Genomic DNA, 17,249 nt, shown 5'->3' with positions numbered 1-17,249 from the left:
TGTCTCTGATTATCTCTGCATGTGCACATGCATGGGTGTGTGTATGTGTGTCTGTGCATGAAAATTTGCTTAATCCAATTGCCCAGAAGGCAAAACTATCTCTCTGTTCTCTCTCAGAGTCTGACAACCTGGATTATCGATTGGGAGCTATTCACTCCCTGGTATATAAGCTACCAGAAAAGAACCGAGAGATGTTGGAACTTCTTATAAGACACTTGGTCAAGTAAGTAACTTCTAGGTTTTCAGGAAGAGTTCCTGTTAGAAGAATGACACACATGATAGCACTACAGATAAACTTTCTTTAAGCTCATTAAGTCCCAACCCCCAATTGCTTCATCCTAGGCAATCTGAGTGCTCGGTGAGAAACATGATTTTGCCTTTATCCTTGTATGTATCTTATCCAGGTCATTGTGCATCTCATTTAAGGGGTTTTCTCAGTTTAGGGATTAATACCAGATAGAATGGGTTAAACACAAGCTTTGCTGTCAGATAAATCTGGTTTCAAATACCAGCTCTACCCTTTAGCTTTATAATCTTAGGAAAAGCTCTCTTAACCTCTGTTTGGTCATCTTTAAAATAAGAGTAGCATTGCTTGCACCTTAAGACTGTTGTGTGGATTTGAATGAACACAGGTAAAGTGCCTGGGACATAGGAAGTTCTCAAGACATGGGAGTCATGATTATAGTCACCTTCTTTGCTTGTGTATGGCGGATAGGAAGAGATAGCAGCATTTCAGAATAGATCTGGTGATAGGCTCTAAGATGGGTGGGTATAAGGGGCATCCGTGCCCCACTGTGGTGCTTCCTGACCAGAGGGTTCAGTGTTGTGAATACAGATAAATTTACTTGACTTATAAAAGGCTGCTCTAAGGAAACAATGTGGAACAGAAAAAAGTACTATAGCTAGGAGTGAGCAAACCTGGGTTCCAGCATCAGTTCTGCTACTTGCTTTCTTGATGACCATTGACAGGTCACTCTTAAGGCCACTCCTACTGTGTTAAAAAGTAAATAAATGAGACAACAAGCTTAGAAAAAATGTGATGTATTCTAAGTCTATGTAACAAAATTAAGCTATCAGTACACTCATAAAAATGCGTCTGGAAATCACTTCAAAAACAACATTCATATTTCCTCATTCTTTTTCATTCCTGTATAATGCCATATTGTTTGAATACACCATTATTTACACAAGTAGTCACTTATTGTTGGAGAATATCTCAAACACCTAGGGGATAGGTGGTGAATAGGGTGGAAGGGATAGGCATGGATGCTAGACTCCTCTGAGTCTGCCTCCTTTTGACTTTTGTGCCATATTAATATTTTATGTATCCAAATAGTAAAGTTAAATCAAAAGGAAAATAATACAAACTCTAAAATGAAATGCAAAAAAGCAAATGATTCTAAATATCAAATTCATAGCATACTAGTACAGAGAAAACAGTTATTTCATCAAACTTGTCAACATAGCTGCTAATTCATGCTAATAAAATATATTCTGAAAACAAGAAAAGCTGTGAAAAAGTTATAAGCATCACCCAGTAGGATTATTAGTACTATTATTAGTATGAGTTTTGCCAAGAGAATGCACTGGTTATAGCAAACACTCTCTTCCAACAACATAAGAGACAACTACACATGGACATCATCAGATGGTCATTACTGAAATCAGATTGATTATAATCTTTGCAGCTGAAGATGGAGAAGCTCTATACAGTCAGCAAAAACAAGACCTGGAGCTAACTGTGGCTCTCATCGTTAACTCCTTATTGAAAAATTCAGACTAATATTGAAGAAAGTAGGGAAAACCACTAAGCCATTCAGGTATGAGCTAAAGTCCCTTATGATTATACAGTGGAAGTGAAAAATAGATTCAAGGGATTAGATCTGATAGAGTACCTGAAGAACTATGGATGGTGGTTTGTAACATTGTACAGGAGATGGTGACCAAAATGATCCCCCAGAAAAAGAAGTGCAACAAAGCAAAACGGTTGTCTGAGGAGGCCTCACAAATAGCTGAGAAAAGAAGAGAAACTAAAGGCAAAGGAGAAAAGAAAAGATATACCTATCTGAATGCAGAGTTCCAAAAAATAGCAAGGAAAGATAAGAAAGCCTTCTTAAGTGAAAAATGCAAAGAAATGGAGGAAATCAGTAGAATGGGAATGACTAGAGATCTCTTCAAGAAAATTAGATGCCAAGGGAACATTTCATGCAGAGATGGGCACAGTAAACAACAGAAGCATTATGGACTTAACAGAAGCAGAAGGCATTAAGAAGAGGTGGCAAGAATACACAAAACTATACAAAAGAGGCCTTAATGACCCAGATAATCATGATGGATGTGATCACTCACCTAGAGCCAGACGTCCTGGAGTGTACATTCAAGTGGGCCTTAGGAAGCATTACTACAAGCAAAGCTAGTGGAGGTGATGAAATTCAATCTGAGCTACTTCAAGTCCTAAAAGTTGATGCTGTTAAAGTGCAGTTCTCAATATGCCAGCAAATTTGGAATACTTAGCAGTGGCCACAAGACTGGAAAAGGTAAGTTTTCATTCCAATCCCAAAGAAGGACAATCCCAAAGAATGTTCAAGCTACTGCACAGTTGTACTAATTTCACATGCTAGGAAGGTAATGCTCAAAATCCTTCAAGCTAGACCTCAACAGTACACGAACCAAGAACTTCCCTATGTACATGCTGGATTTAGAAAAGGCAGAAAACCAGAGATCAAATTGCCAACATCCGTCAGATCATAAAGAAAGCAAGGGAATTCCAGAAAAACATCTACTTCTGCTACATTGATTACATGAAAACATTTGACTGTGTGGATCACAACAAACTGTGGAAAATTCTTAAAGAGTTGGGAATACTATACCACCTTACCTGCCTCCTGATAAACTTGTATTTGATCAAGAAGCAACAGTTAGAACCAGACATGGAAAAATGAACTGGTTCGAAATTGGGAAAAGGGAATGACAATGCTGTATATTGTCACCCTGCTTATTTCAACTTATATGCAGAGTGCGTGAGTGTGTGGTCAGTAGCTTTAGTCTTGTCCAAATCTTTGTGACCCTATGGACTATTGCCTGTCAGGCTCCTCTCTCCATGAGATTCTCTAGGCAAGAATACTGGAGTAAGTTGTTGGGCCCTCATCCAGGGGATCTTCCCCACCCAGGCATCAAACCTGAGTCTCCTTCATCTTTCACATTGCATCATGTGAAATGCAGGGCTGGATGAATCACAAGCTGGAATCAAGATTGCCAGGAGAAATATCAATAACCTCAGATATGCAGATGATACCACTTTAATTGCAGAAAGTGAAGAGGAACTAAAGAATATCTGGATGAAGGTGAAAGAGGAGAATGAAAAGCTGGCTTAAAACTCAACACTCAAAAAACCAAGATCATGGCATCCAGTCCCATCACTTCACGACAAATAAATGGGGAAAAAATGGAAACAGTGACAGACTTCATTTTCTTGGGCTCCAAAGTCACAGCAGATGGTGATTGCAGCCAGGAAATTAAAAGACTCTTTCTCCTTGGAAGAAAAGCTATGACGAACCTAGACAGTATATTGAAAAGCAGAGACATTACTTTGCCAACAAAGGTCCATCTAGTCAAAGCTATGGTTTTTCCAGTAGCCATGTACAGATGTGTGAATTGGACCATAAAGACGGCCAAACACCAAAGAATTGATGCTTTTATACTGTGAAGCTTTTGTACTGTGTTGGAGAAGACTCTTGAGAGTCCCTTGGACTGAAAGGTGATCAAAGCAGTCAATCCTAAAGAAATCAATCCTGAATATTCATGGAAGGACTGATGCTGAAACTGAAGCTCCAGAAGTTTGACTACCTGATGGGAAGACCTGACTCATTGGAAAAGACACTGATGCTGGGAAAGGTTGAAAGCAGGAGGAGAAGGGGGTGAGAGAGGATGAGACGGTTGGATGGCATCACCAACTCAATGGACATGAGTTTGAACAAACTCAGGGAGTTGATGATGGACAAGGAGGCCTGGCATGCTGCAGTCCAGAAGTTCACACAAAGTTGGTCATGACTGAGGGACTGAGCAGCAACAACACTCTACACAAAAATAAGCTCAAAATGGATTAAAGACCTAAATATAAGGCCTGATACTATAAGTCTTAGAGGGAAACATAGATAAGCCATTCTTTAACATAAATTTTAGCAATTTTTTTTAGATCTGTTTCCTAAGGCAAAGTAAACAAAAGCAAAAGAAAACTGGGACCTAATTAAACGTAAAACTTTTCAAACAGCAAAGGAAACCATCAATGAAATGAAAAGACATTCTATTGAACTGTAGAAAATATTAGTAAATGATATGACTAATAAGAGGTTAATATCTAAAATATATAATCAACTCATGCAACTAAATATCAAAAAAGTGAACAACCTGACTTAAAAACAGAAAAAGGAATAACATTTTTCAAAAGATTATATACGATGATCACCAGACTCATGAAAAGATGCTCAACACTAATAATAATCAAAGAAAGCAAATAAAATTGCATTCAGATATCACCTCATAAACATGTCAGAATGAATATCATTAGTGGGGATTGGGAGGTTGGGGTTTATTTGAAGACCTACAAGACCCCAGAACTAACACGAAAAAAGATGTCCTTTTCATTATAGAGGAATGGAATGCAAAAGTATGAAGTCAAGAAACACCTGGAGTAACAGGCAAATTTGGCCTTGGAATACGGAATGAAACAGGGCAAAGGCTAATAGAATTTTGCCAAGAAACGCACTGGTCATAGCAAACACCTTCTTCCAACAACACAAGAGCAGATTCTACACATGGACATCACCAGATGGTCAACACCGAAATCAGATTGATTATGTTCTTTGCAGCCAAAGATGGAGAAGCTCTATACAGTCAACAAAAACAAGACCAGGAGCTGACTGTGGCTCAGATCATGAGCTCCTTATTGCCAAATTCAGACTTAAATTGAAGTAAGTAGGGAAAACCATTAGACCATTCAGGTATGACCTAAATCAAATCCCTTATGATTATACAGTGGAAGTTAGAAATATATTTAAGGGACTAGATCTGATAGAGAGAGTGCCTGAAGAACTATGGATGGTGGTTTGTGACATTATACAGGAAACAGGGATCAAGACCATCCCCATGGAAAAGAAATGCAAAAAAGCAAAATGGTTGTCTGGGGAGGCCTTACAAATAGCTGTGAAAATAAGAGAAGCAAAAGGCAAAGGCAAAAAGAAAAGATATCACCATCTGAAAGCAGAGTTCCAAAGAATAGCAAAAAGAGATAAGAAAGCCTTCCTTAGCAATCAATACAAAGAAATAGAGGAAAACAACAGAAAAACTAGAGATCTCCAAGAAAATTAGAGATACCAAGGGAACATTTCATGCAAAGATGGGCTTGATAAAGGACAGAAATGGTAGGGACCTAACAGAAGCAGAAGATATTAAGAAGAGGTGGCAAGAATACACAGAAGAACTGTACAAAAAAGATCTTCACTACCCAGATAATCACGATGGTGTGATCACTCACCTAGAGCCAGACATCCTGGAATATGAAGTCAAGTGGGTCTTAGAAAGCATCACTATGAACAAAGGTAGTGGAGGTCATAGAATTCCAGTTGAGCTATTTCAAATCCTGAAAGATGATGCTGTGAAAGTGCTGCAGTCAATATGCCAGCAAATGTAGAAAACTCAACAGTGGCCACAGGACTGGAAAAGGTCAGTATTCATTCCAGTCCCAAAGAAAGGCATTGCCAAAGAATGCTCAAACTACCATACAATTGCACTCATCTCACACACTAGTAATCCTCAAAATTCTCCAAGCCAGGCTTCAGCAATACGTGAACCATGAACTTTCAGATGTTGAAGCTGGTTTTAGAAAAGGCAGAGGAACCAGAGATCAAATTGCCAACATCTGCTGGATCATCGAAAGAGCAAGAGAGTTCCAGAAAAACATCTGTTTCTGCTTTATTGTCTATGCCAAAGCCTTTGACTGTGTGGATCACAATAAACTGTGGAAAATTCTGAAAGAGATGGGAATACCAGACCACCTGACCTGCCTCTTGAGAAATGTGTATGCAGGTCAGGAAACAACAGTTAGAACTGGACATGGAACAACAGACTGGTTCCAAATAAGAAAAGGAGTATGTCAAGGCTGTATATTGTCACCCTGCTTATTGAACTTATATGCAGAGTACATCATGAGAAACTCTGGGCTGGAAAAAGCACAAGCTGGAGTCAAGATTGCTGGGAGAAATATCAATAATATCAGATATTCAGATAACACCATCCTTATGGCAGAAAGTGAAGAGGAACTAAAAAGCCTCTTGATGAGAGTGAAAGAGGAGAGTGAAAAAGTTGGCCTCAAGCTCAACATTCAGAAAACTAAGATCATGGCATCTGGCCCCATCATTTCATGGGAAATAGATGGGGAAACAGTGGAAACAGTGTCAGACTTTATTTTTGGGGGCTCCAAAATCACTGCAGATGGTGACTGCAGCCTTGAAATTAAAAGACGCTTACTCCTTGGAAGGAAAGTTATGACCAACCTAGATGGCTTATTGAAAAGCAGAGACATTACTTTGCCAACAAAGGTCCGTCTAGTCAAGGCTCTGGTTTTTCCAGTGGTCATGTATGGATGTGAGAGTTGGACTGTGAAGAAAGCTGAGTGCCGAAGAATTGATGCTTTTGAACTGTGGTGTTGGAGAAGACTCTTGAGAGTCCCTTGGACTGCAAGGAGATCCAACCAGTCCATTCTAAAGGAGATCAGTCCTGGGGGTTCTTTGGAAGGAATGGGGCTAAAGCTGAAATTCCACTAGTCTGGCCACCTCATGTGAAGATTTCAGTCTTTGGAAAAGACTCTGATGCTGGGAGGGATTGGGGGCAGGAGGAAAAGGGGATGACAGAGGATGAGATGGCTGGATGGCATCTCCGACTCGATGGACGTGAGTTTGAGTGAACTCCAGGAGATGATGTTGGACATGGAGGCTGTGATTCAAAGAGTCAGACTCTCTGCATCTCAAAGAGTCAGACACGACTGAGCGACTGAACTGACTGACTGATATATATATATATATATAGCAACCTACTATATTGCAAAGGGAACTCTACCCAACGCGCCATGGTTATCTAAATGTGAAGAATATGTCCAAAAAAGTAGACACATTTATATGTACATCTGGTACACTTTGCATCATAGCAGAAACTAATACAACATTGTAAAGCAACTATACTCCAAGAAAAATTAATTAAAAAAAAAAAAAAAAAACAGACTCGCCCATGCACCGATGGTAAATTAATCTATGACAAAGGAGACAAGACTCCCCAATGTTGGAAAGAAGCTTTTCAACAAGTGGTGCTAGGAAAACTGGATAGCCACGTGTGAAAGAATATTTTAGATCATTCCTTTACTTCATACACATAAATAAACTTAAAATGGATTTAAAGACCTAAATGTCTGACTAGACACTATAAAACTCCTAATGGAAAGCATTGGCAGAACACTGTCTGACATAAATCACAGCAACATCCTAGAATAATGGAAATAAAATCAAAAATATATGAGACCTACTTAAAAGCTTTTGCACAGCAAAGGAAACAATAAACAAAACGAAAAGACAACCCACGTATTGGGAGAAAATATTTGCAAATGATGTGACCGATAAGAAATTAGTCTCCAAAACTTGCAAACAGCTTATGAGGCTTAATTGCATCAGAACAAACAACCCACTCAAAAAATGAGCAGAAGACCTGAATAGACATTTCTCCAAAGAGGGTGTACAGATGACCAATAGGCATATGAAAAGATATTCAATATCAGAGAAATACAAATCAATATTATAAAGAGATATCACCTTACTGCAATCAGAATAACTATCATCAAAAAGTCCACAAAAAACAAATGTTGAAGAGAGTGTTGAGAGAAGGGAACCCTCCTACACTCTTAGTAGGAATGTAAATTGGTACAGTCTCTATGGAGAATAGTATGGAGGTTTCTTAAAGAACTAAAAATAGAGCTATCATATGACCCTGCAGTCCCACTCCTGGGCATATATCTGGGAAAAATAAAAACATGATCTGAAAGGATACATTCTCCCCAATGTTCATCTTAGCATTGCTTACAATAGCCAAGACATGGAAGCAAGGTAAATGTCCATCAACAAACGAATGGATAAAGAAGAAGTGGTACATATATACAATGGAATATTACTCAGCTATCAAAAGAATGAAGGAATGTCATTTGCAGTAACATGGATGAACCTAGAGAGTGTCATGCAGAGTAAGTTAAACAGAGAAGGAGAAATATCATATGGCATCTATTATATGTGGAATCTAAAAAGAAATGATGCAAATGAACTTAACTTACAAAACAGAAAGAGACTCACAGACTTAGAAAATGAACTTATGGTTGCCTGGGGGGAAGGGAGAATTAGGGACTTTGGGAACATCATATACACACTGCTATATTTAAACTGGATAACCAACAAAGACCTATTGATAGCACATGGAACTCTGCTCAATGTTATGTGCCAGCCTGGATGGCAGGGGAGTGGGGTGTGGGAGAGAATGAATACAATTATATGTATGGCTGAGTCCATTTTCTGTTCACCTGAAACTGCCACAACATTGTTAATCAGCTATAAAGGGTTAGTAGAAGGAAAGAAATATTAAAAAATTAGGGCAGAAATAAATGCAAAAGAAAAAAAGAGACCATAGAAAAAATCAACAAAGCCAAAAGCTGGTTCTTTGAGAAGTTAAATAAAATTGATAAAACATGAGGCAGACTCATCAAGAAACAAAGGGAGAAAAATAAATCAACAAAATTAGAAATGAAAATGGAGAAATCACAACAGAGAACACAGAAATACAAAATCATAAGAGCCTACTATCAGCAACCATATGCCAATAAAATGGAAAACTTGGAAGAAATGGACAAATTCTTAGAAAAGTATAAGTTTCCAAAATTGAACCAGGAGGAAATAGAAGATCTTAACAGACCCATCACAAGCACAGAAATCAAAACTGTAATCAGAAATCTTCCAGCAAACAAAGCCCAGGACCAGATGGCTTCACAGCTGAATTCTACCAAAAATTTAGAGAAGAGCTAATACCTCTCCTACTCAAACTCTTCCAGAAAATTGCAGAGGAAGGTAAACTTCCAAACTCATTCTATCAGGCCACCATCACCCTAATACCAAAACCTGACAAAGATGCCACAAAAAAAGAAAATTACAGGCCAATATCACTGATGAACATAGATGCAAAACTCCTTAACAAAATTCTAGCAAACAGGATCCAACAACATATTAAAAACATCATACATCATGACCAACTGGGCTTTATCCCAGGGATGCAAGGATTCTTTAATATCTGCAAATCAATCAATATGATACACCACATTAACAAATTGAAAGATAAAAACTATATGATTATCTCAATAGATGCAGAAAAAGCCTTTGATATAATTCAACATCCATTAATGACAAAAACCCTCCAGAAAGCAAGCATGGAAGGAACATACTTCAACATAATAAAAGCCATATATGATAAACCCACAGCAAACATTATCCTCAATGGTGAAAAATTGAAAGCATTTCCCCTAAAGTCAGGAACAAGACAAGGATGCCCACTCTCACCACTACAATTCAACATAGTTTTGGAAGTTTTGGCCACAGCAATCAGAGCAGAAAAAGAAATAAAAGGAATCCAGATTGGAAAAGAAGAAGTAAAACTCGCACTGTTTGCAGATGACATGATCCTCTACATAGAAAACCCTAAAGACTCCACCAGAAAATTACTAGAGCTAATCAATGAATATAGTAAAGTTGCAGGATATAAAATTAACACACAGAAAGCCCTTATATTCCTATACACTAATAATGAGAAAACAGAAAGAGAAATTAAGGAAACAATTCCATTCACCATTGCAAAGAAAAGAATAAAATACTTAGGAATAAATCGACCTAAAGAAACAAAAGACCTATATATAGAAAACTATAAAACACTGGTGAAAGAATTCAAAGAGGACACAAATGGATGGAGAAATATACCATGTTCATGGATTCGAAGAATCAATATAGTGAAAATGGGTATACTACGCTAAGCAATGTGTAGATTCAGTGCAATCCCTTTCAAGCTACTAATGGTATTTTTCAGAGAACTAGAACAAATAATTTCACAATTTATATGGAAATATACCCAATACAAAACAAAAAGTTTAAAGTTTGGGGGAAAAAAACATAGGCAACAGCAACTTTTTTTTATGTTGAGAAAGGTAAGCACAAAGTGCATGCAGTATTTTAAATAAAAGGTAATCACTGGAAAAGCAAGGGTGTAAGGATGAGTAAGAGGAAAATAAATTTTAATTGATAGCTCAGAAAAGTATTAATTTTATAATATGTTTTGAATAAGTAAAATGTGACACATTTTAACCTACTACACTTTTCATACAGAGAAGGTAGCATTTGGCAGAATTTAAAAATAAAAATTCAGCTTTTATGGAAAAAATAAATGAGACTTTGGATATGAATGCATGCTTGATGTCACTAATTATTTTTGAGGAGAATTAATAAAAAGGAATTCCATATGGATGCTCCAGTTCCTACATGATTTGTAACTTTCTCCCCTAAGTTCCACAGTGTAGCATAAGAATAAGTGGAAACATCCTGGATCTAAGGGATGCTTTTTTTTCTTTCTTTCTTTCTTTTTTGGATTGAAGGATAACTACAATATTGTATTGCTTTCTGCCATACATCAACATGGATCAACTATAGGTATATATAAGTCCCCTCCCTCTTGAGACTTTCTCCCGCCCCATCCCATCTCTCTAGGTGGTTACAGAGCCCTGGTTTGAGTTCCCTGAGTCATACAGCAAATTCCCAGTGGCTATCTATTTTACATATGGCAGTGTATATGTTTCCATGTACTTTATCCATTCATCCCACCCTCTCCTTTCTACCGCCCCAACGTGTCCATAAATCTGTTCTCTATGTCTGCATCTCCATTGCTGTGCTGCAAATAGGTTCATCATTACAATCTTTCTATATTCCATATATATGTGTTAATATACAATATTTGTTTTTCTCTTTCTGACTTACTTCACTCTGTATTATAGGTTTTAGGTTCATCTACCTCATTAGCACCGACTCAAATCCATTACATTTTATAGCTGAGTAACATGACATTGTATATATGTACCACACCTTCTTTATCCATTCATCAGTTGATGAACATCTAGGTTGCTTCCATGTCCTAGTTATTGTACATAGCGCTACAGTGAACATGGGCTTGTTGTTGTTCTGTTGCTAAGTCATGTCTGACTCTTTGTTACCTCATAAACTGCAGCATGCCAGGCTTCCCTGTCCTTCACCATCTCCTGGAGTTTGCTCAAACTCATGTCTATTGAATCAATGTTGCCATCCAACCATCTCATCCTCTGTCATCCCCTTCTCCTCTTGCCCTCAATCTTTCTGAACATAGGGTCTTTTCCAATGCGCCACCTCTTCCCATCTGGTCGCCAAAGTATTGGAGCTTCAGCTTCAGCATCAGTCCTTCCAATGAATATTCAGGGTTGATTTCTTTAGGATTGACTGCTTTGATCACCTTGCTGTCCAAGAAACTCTTAAGAGTCTTCTCCAGTGTTCATAACCATGTCAATTACAAATGCCAAGATGTGGAAGCAACCTAAGTATCCATCAACAGATGAATTGATAAAGCAGCCATGGTATATATATGTACAATGGAATACAACTAAGCCACAAGAGGAATGAAATTTTGTCATCTGCAACAACATGTATAGACTTGGAGGGTATTATGCTAAGTGAAATAAGTCAGATAGAGAACAACAAATACTGCTTGTTATCATTTTTATGTGGAATCTAAAAAAATTAAATGGATGTACATAACAAAGCCACAACAGAGTCACAGATATAGAAAACAAACTAGTGGTTACCAGTGGGTAGAGGGAAAGGGGGAAGGGTAAGATAGTGGTAGGGGACTAAAGTACAAAGTGTTTGCTTGCTAAGTCACTTCAGTCCTGTGCAACTCTGTGTGACCCTATGGACTGTAGTCCCCCAGGGTCCTCTGTCCATGGGAATTTTCCAGACAAGAATACTGGAATGGGTTGCCATGCCCTCCTCCAGGGAATCTTCCTGACCCAGGGATCAAACCTGCCTCTCATGTCTCCTGCATTGGCAGGCAGGTTCTTTACCAGTAGCACCACCTGGGAAACGCTATACAAAGTAGTGTGTATAAAATAAATAAGCTACAAGGATATATTCTACAGCACAGGAAATATAGCCAATATTTTATAACTTTGAATGGAGTATAATCTATAAAGATATTGAATCACTGTCTTGTACTCCTGAAACTGATATTGTAAATCAACTATACTTTATCTGCCTGCAATGTGGGAGACCTGGGTTCGATCCCTGGGTTGGGAAGATCCCCTGGAGAAGGAAATGGCAACCCACTCCAGTATTCTTGCCTGGAGAATCCCATGGACGGAGCAGCCTGGTAGGCTACGGTCCACGGGGTCGCAAAGAGTCAGACATGACTGAGAGACTTCACTTCACTTTAAAAGAAAAACTACTAGTTTGCAACCTCAGTGCCCCATTTCAGGCATAGATCAAGGTAAAAGATTTTCCAGGAACAATATATGCATAAAGTTTCAAAGTATTATCCACAGATTACTTACTAATTACAAATGGAAAACTGTATCTTTACAATGAAGTTATCTGGTAAACACTGCCTTAATTAATTGATCAAATTTAGCATCACTGATAATAATACAAACTGACCTTCTAATGGGATATGGTAAGAAGTATACAACATAAACAAATATTTTTGCCAAGAATGTTTAACCCCACTCAAATTTAGCCTCTAAACTACAGGAAATAGAGGGTATAGAAAAATGCAGAATGTTTGACACTTTTTAAGACAGCTGTCTTGGAATTTATTTTTTAGTCAATGTTCTGAGGGGAAAAGGTAGTGGTAGTGTTCTATATGGGCTTCCCGGTAGCTCAGCAGTAAAGAATCTGCCTCCAGTGCGAGAGACTTGGGTTCGATCTTTAGGTCAGGAAGATCCCCTGGAGGAGGGATTGACAACCCACTCTAGTATTCTTTCCTGGAGAATTCCATGGACTGAGGAGCCTGGTGGGCTACAGTCCATTGGGTTGCAAAGAGTCGAAAATGACTTAAGCGACTGAGCCTAGAACTGTTCTATATTAAGAGGCTAAAGAAGCATAAACAAATGCAGCATATGAACTTTTGATCTCGATTTGAAACTTTTAACTAAAAATAATTGTTTCATGACATTTGAGGAAGCTTGAATAGGTACCAGATATTGGGTGATATGAAATTATCATAAATTTTCCTTAATATAAACATGTTACAGGTATTTGTAGGACAACATGCTTATTTGGAGATGAATGGTAAGATAGTCAGGGCTGAAGCCATTTACTTTTAAAGGACTCAGGAAAAAATATACAGAACAAAGAATGCAAATGTATGAAAAAAATCAATTCCTGAATTTAGGTATAGACAGTATGAGTGTTCATAATAGCATTCTTTCAAGGTTTTGTCTTTATAACCAAAATTTACAGGGAAAATTCAAATAAAAATAGGATTAGTTCCAACAGCAACATTTACACAGAAGAAGAAAATCCATGTGCTTTCAGAATTTACAGTATTCTCCCGCCATGGCTTTCATAATCTATATGATAATTATAACTTATGCCTTTGTTGTTTATTCCCACCTCAATCCTGTTTTCCAGGCTAATAACAGGCAAACACAAACTGACCTCAACCAATTTGAGATTTCTAATTATTCCATTCTTTCCGGTTGTTATCTATCACTTCCATTAATCAGATGTAGGAGAACTCTACAGGTTACCTCCCCCACAATCTCACTACCAGTGGCATATTATAATACAATGGAAGCAAGCCTCAGGCCTAATTCCGCCACTCATGCAGGTATTTATCTGGAAGCAAATGCAAAACAGTTATAAAATCTGTTCTGTAAACTCAGTGAAGTCTCAGCTATCTTTCCTTTCAGATACTGTGACAGCATCATGCATTAAACTTTAACTTGAAGCAAGTAAGATAATATTACAGCACTGCAGTTGGAGTCAGGCAATTAAATCCCATAATCTAATGCCCAAATGGAAGACCTCTTTGCAGTCCTAGGCTTGGGCTACCATTCTAAAGGGTGTGAGTTGTCAGGCTTATTAAAATCTTCTTATTTTTTGTAATAACACTTCTGTTATTTCTGAAGCAATACCATTGCATTGTAGAGATTAGAAAATATAAAAAACAAAAAAAAATCAATAAAAATAAAAACCTTCTGTTAACAGCATTCAAAAATCACTATTATTAATCTGTTAGTGCATTTTCTTCTGGATCTTTCTGTGAGTGTGTGTGTTTATGTATATGCACACACTTCACAGAAATACATTTGAGTTTTTTACTAAATTGAGATTATGCTGTTCAATAGCACCAAGCTTTTCAGCAATTCCACCTTTTTTCAATTCAACAGTTTCTACCTTTCCAGACCATATTAGCATTTCCTTAGCTGACCCAAAGCTTATTTGTTCAGTATAGTCTTACTTACTAGTTTTGTTTACTTTCTTCGTTATATTTTTCAGCTTATTCCCCTATTTTCTTTATTTCTCATAAAGTAGAGGTTGTATTTTAAGGCTAGATAGATTCAAGTTAGTTATTTGAGGATAGAACACATCATAGGTGATTTTTGTGTACCTTATGCTGCATCACATCTGAAGATACATATTAGTTGATCCACCTTACTGATGTTTAGATTGATCTCTATTCTTCTAACCTATCAATACAAGCTTGGGAATGTCTATACAATACTTCTAGCCAATCCATAATCCATATATCTTGACACATCTAAGCAATGAAAGGTTAGTTTGCCACCAATCATGCTAATTAACAAAGCCACTAGTATTGATTGGAGATGAAGTTAGCTGAAGCTTATAGTAGCCAGCCCCTCTGGCTTCTAATCAGAGTCTTTTAAATGCTGATTATTCAGTCCTAGAGTACGTAAGTATGCATTTAAAATTAGAATACTGAAGTCATAACTTGCTTGTCTTAGTTGTCCAGTGGCTAAGTTGTGTTTGACTCTTTGTGACCCAATGGACTTCAGCAGGCTTCCCTGTCCTTCACTGTCTCCCGGAGTTTGCTCAAACTCATATTCATTGAGTCAATGATGCCATTCAATCATCTCATCCTCTGTTGCCCCTTTCTCCTCCTGCCCTCAATCTTTCTTAGCATCAGGATCTTTTAAAATGAGTTGGTTCTTTGCATCAAATGGCCAAAGTATTGGATGTTTAGCTTCAGCATCAGTTCTTCCAATGAACTATTCAGGGTTGATTTCCTTTGCGGTTGACTGGTTTGATCACCTTGCATTCCAAGGGACTTTCAGAGTCTTCTTTCCAGGACCACAGTTTGAAAACATCAGTTCTTCAGCACTCAGCCTTCTTTATGATCCAGCTGTCACCTCCGTACATGACTCCTGGAAAAACCATAGTTTGACTATATGGACCTTTGTGGGCAAAGTGATATCTCTACTTTTTAAAATGCTGTCTAGGTTTGTCATAGCTTTACTTACAAGGAGCAAGTGTCTTTTAATTTCTTGGCTGTAGTCACCATCCACAGTTGATTTTGGAGCCCACAAAAATAAAGTCTGTCACTATTTCCATTTTTTCCCCTTCTATTTGCCATGAAGTAATGGGACCAGATGCCATGATCTTAGTTTTTGAATGTTGAGTTTTAAGCCAGCTTTTTCAGTCTTCTCTTTCATCCTAATCAAGAAGCTATTTAGTTCCTCTTCATTTTCTGCCACAGAGTGGTATCATCTGCATATCTGACGTTGCTGATATTTCTCCTGGCAATCTTAATTCCAGCTTGTGTTTCATCCAGCCCAGTATTTTGCATGATGTATTCTGTATAGAAGTTAAATAAGCAGGGTGACAATATACAGCCTTGACATACTCCTTTCCCAAATTTGAACCAGTCCTTTGTTCCCTGTCTGGTTCTAACAGTTGCTTCTTGACCCACATATAGGTTTCTCAGGGGGCAGGTAAGGTAGTCTTGTATTCCCATCTCTTTAAGAATTTTCCACAGTTTGTTGAGATCCACACAATCAAAGGATTTAGAATAGTCAATGAAGCAGAAGTAGACATTTTTCTGGAATTATTTTGCTTTTTCTATGATCTAGTGGATGTTGGCAATATGATCTCTGGTTCCTCTGCCTTTTCTAAATCCAGCTCACATGTCTAAAATTTCTCGATTCACATACTGTTGAAACCAATTACCTTGCTAGCATGTGAAATGAGCACAATTGTATGGTAGTTTGAACATCTTGTGGCATTTCCCTTCTTTGGATTGGAATGAAAACTTACCTTTTCCAGTCCTGTGGCCACTGCTGAGTTTTCCAAATTTGCTGGCATATTGAGAGCAGCACTTCAACAGCTTCATCTTTTAGGATTTGGAATAGCTCTACTGGAATTCCATCACCTCCACTAGCTTTGTTCATAGCAATACTTCCTAAGGCCCACTTGACTTCATACTCAAGGATGTCTGGCTCTAGGTGAGCGATCACACCATCATGGTTATCTGGGTCATTAAGACCTTTTTTGTATAGTTCTGTGTATTCTCGCTACCTCTTCATCTCTTCTGCTTCTGTTATGCACCTGTCCTAGAGTGTGCAGAAAAACTAACAAATACATGTATCAAATTCCTTCCATTCTTAAGAGCCCTTATCTTTTTCAGATTGTAACATGAATTCTGGGTGCCTCTTAGAAACAATAGCTTCTTAAAATCACTGTTGTCAGGTAGCAATTTTTATGTAATTGTCATAACTTCTATATGCACGAACATGGTCATTGCTGCTCATGTTGTAGTCATTTTAGTTAAATTGTATTCATTGTTGAATTTATTTTCTATTTAAAATGTCTTCAAAAGCATAATGAGTTGACAATGAAACTTTTTTCTTTCTTAGTAGTACACAATACAATAATGATGTCATTGCAATTGATGACATTGGTGAAATTCAGGACATTTCACTGGCTATGTGTAAGTATTTAAAGTAAATTATGGATAACATAACACCAATATAACACCAGTGGAAGAAACCAAAGCTGTCTACACAGGAATGGTAATGTTAGCAAAAGCTCAGCTTCTCTGTATACTGTTTTGAATCTAATATTGGAGACAGAGTTTTTGGGTGA

The 17,249-nt window shown here is 37.7% G+C and overlaps 1 protein-coding gene across 4 annotated transcripts in view; it reads left to right on the top strand.

Moving 5' to 3' along the window:
* The window catches only part of OPHN1 (oligophrenin 1), a 613,395-nt gene that overhangs the window by 454,339 nt on the left and 141,807 nt on the right, over positions 1-17,249 (top strand). For 3 of the 4 annotated variants that reach the window (XM_044937016.2, XM_044937015.2, XM_006056622.4), the window contains one exon: positions 118-223. The exons of the other annotated variant lie outside the window; for it this stretch is intronic. In XM_044937016.2, the coding sequence (XP_044792951.1) occupies positions 118-223 (106 nt within the window). The remainder of the gene's footprint in view (positions 1-117; positions 224-17,249) is intronic. 4 annotated transcript variants of the gene reach the window in all.

This window comes from Bubalus bubalis, chromosome X (assembly GCF_019923935.1).
Source record: "Bubalus bubalis isolate 160015118507 breed Murrah chromosome X, NDDB_SH_1, whole genome shotgun sequence".
NCBI lineage: Eukaryota > Metazoa > Chordata > Mammalia > Artiodactyla > Bovidae > Bubalus > Bubalus bubalis.
The sequence above is the reverse complement of the archived record's forward strand: the minus strand, read 5'-3'. Positions and strand labels throughout refer to the sequence as shown.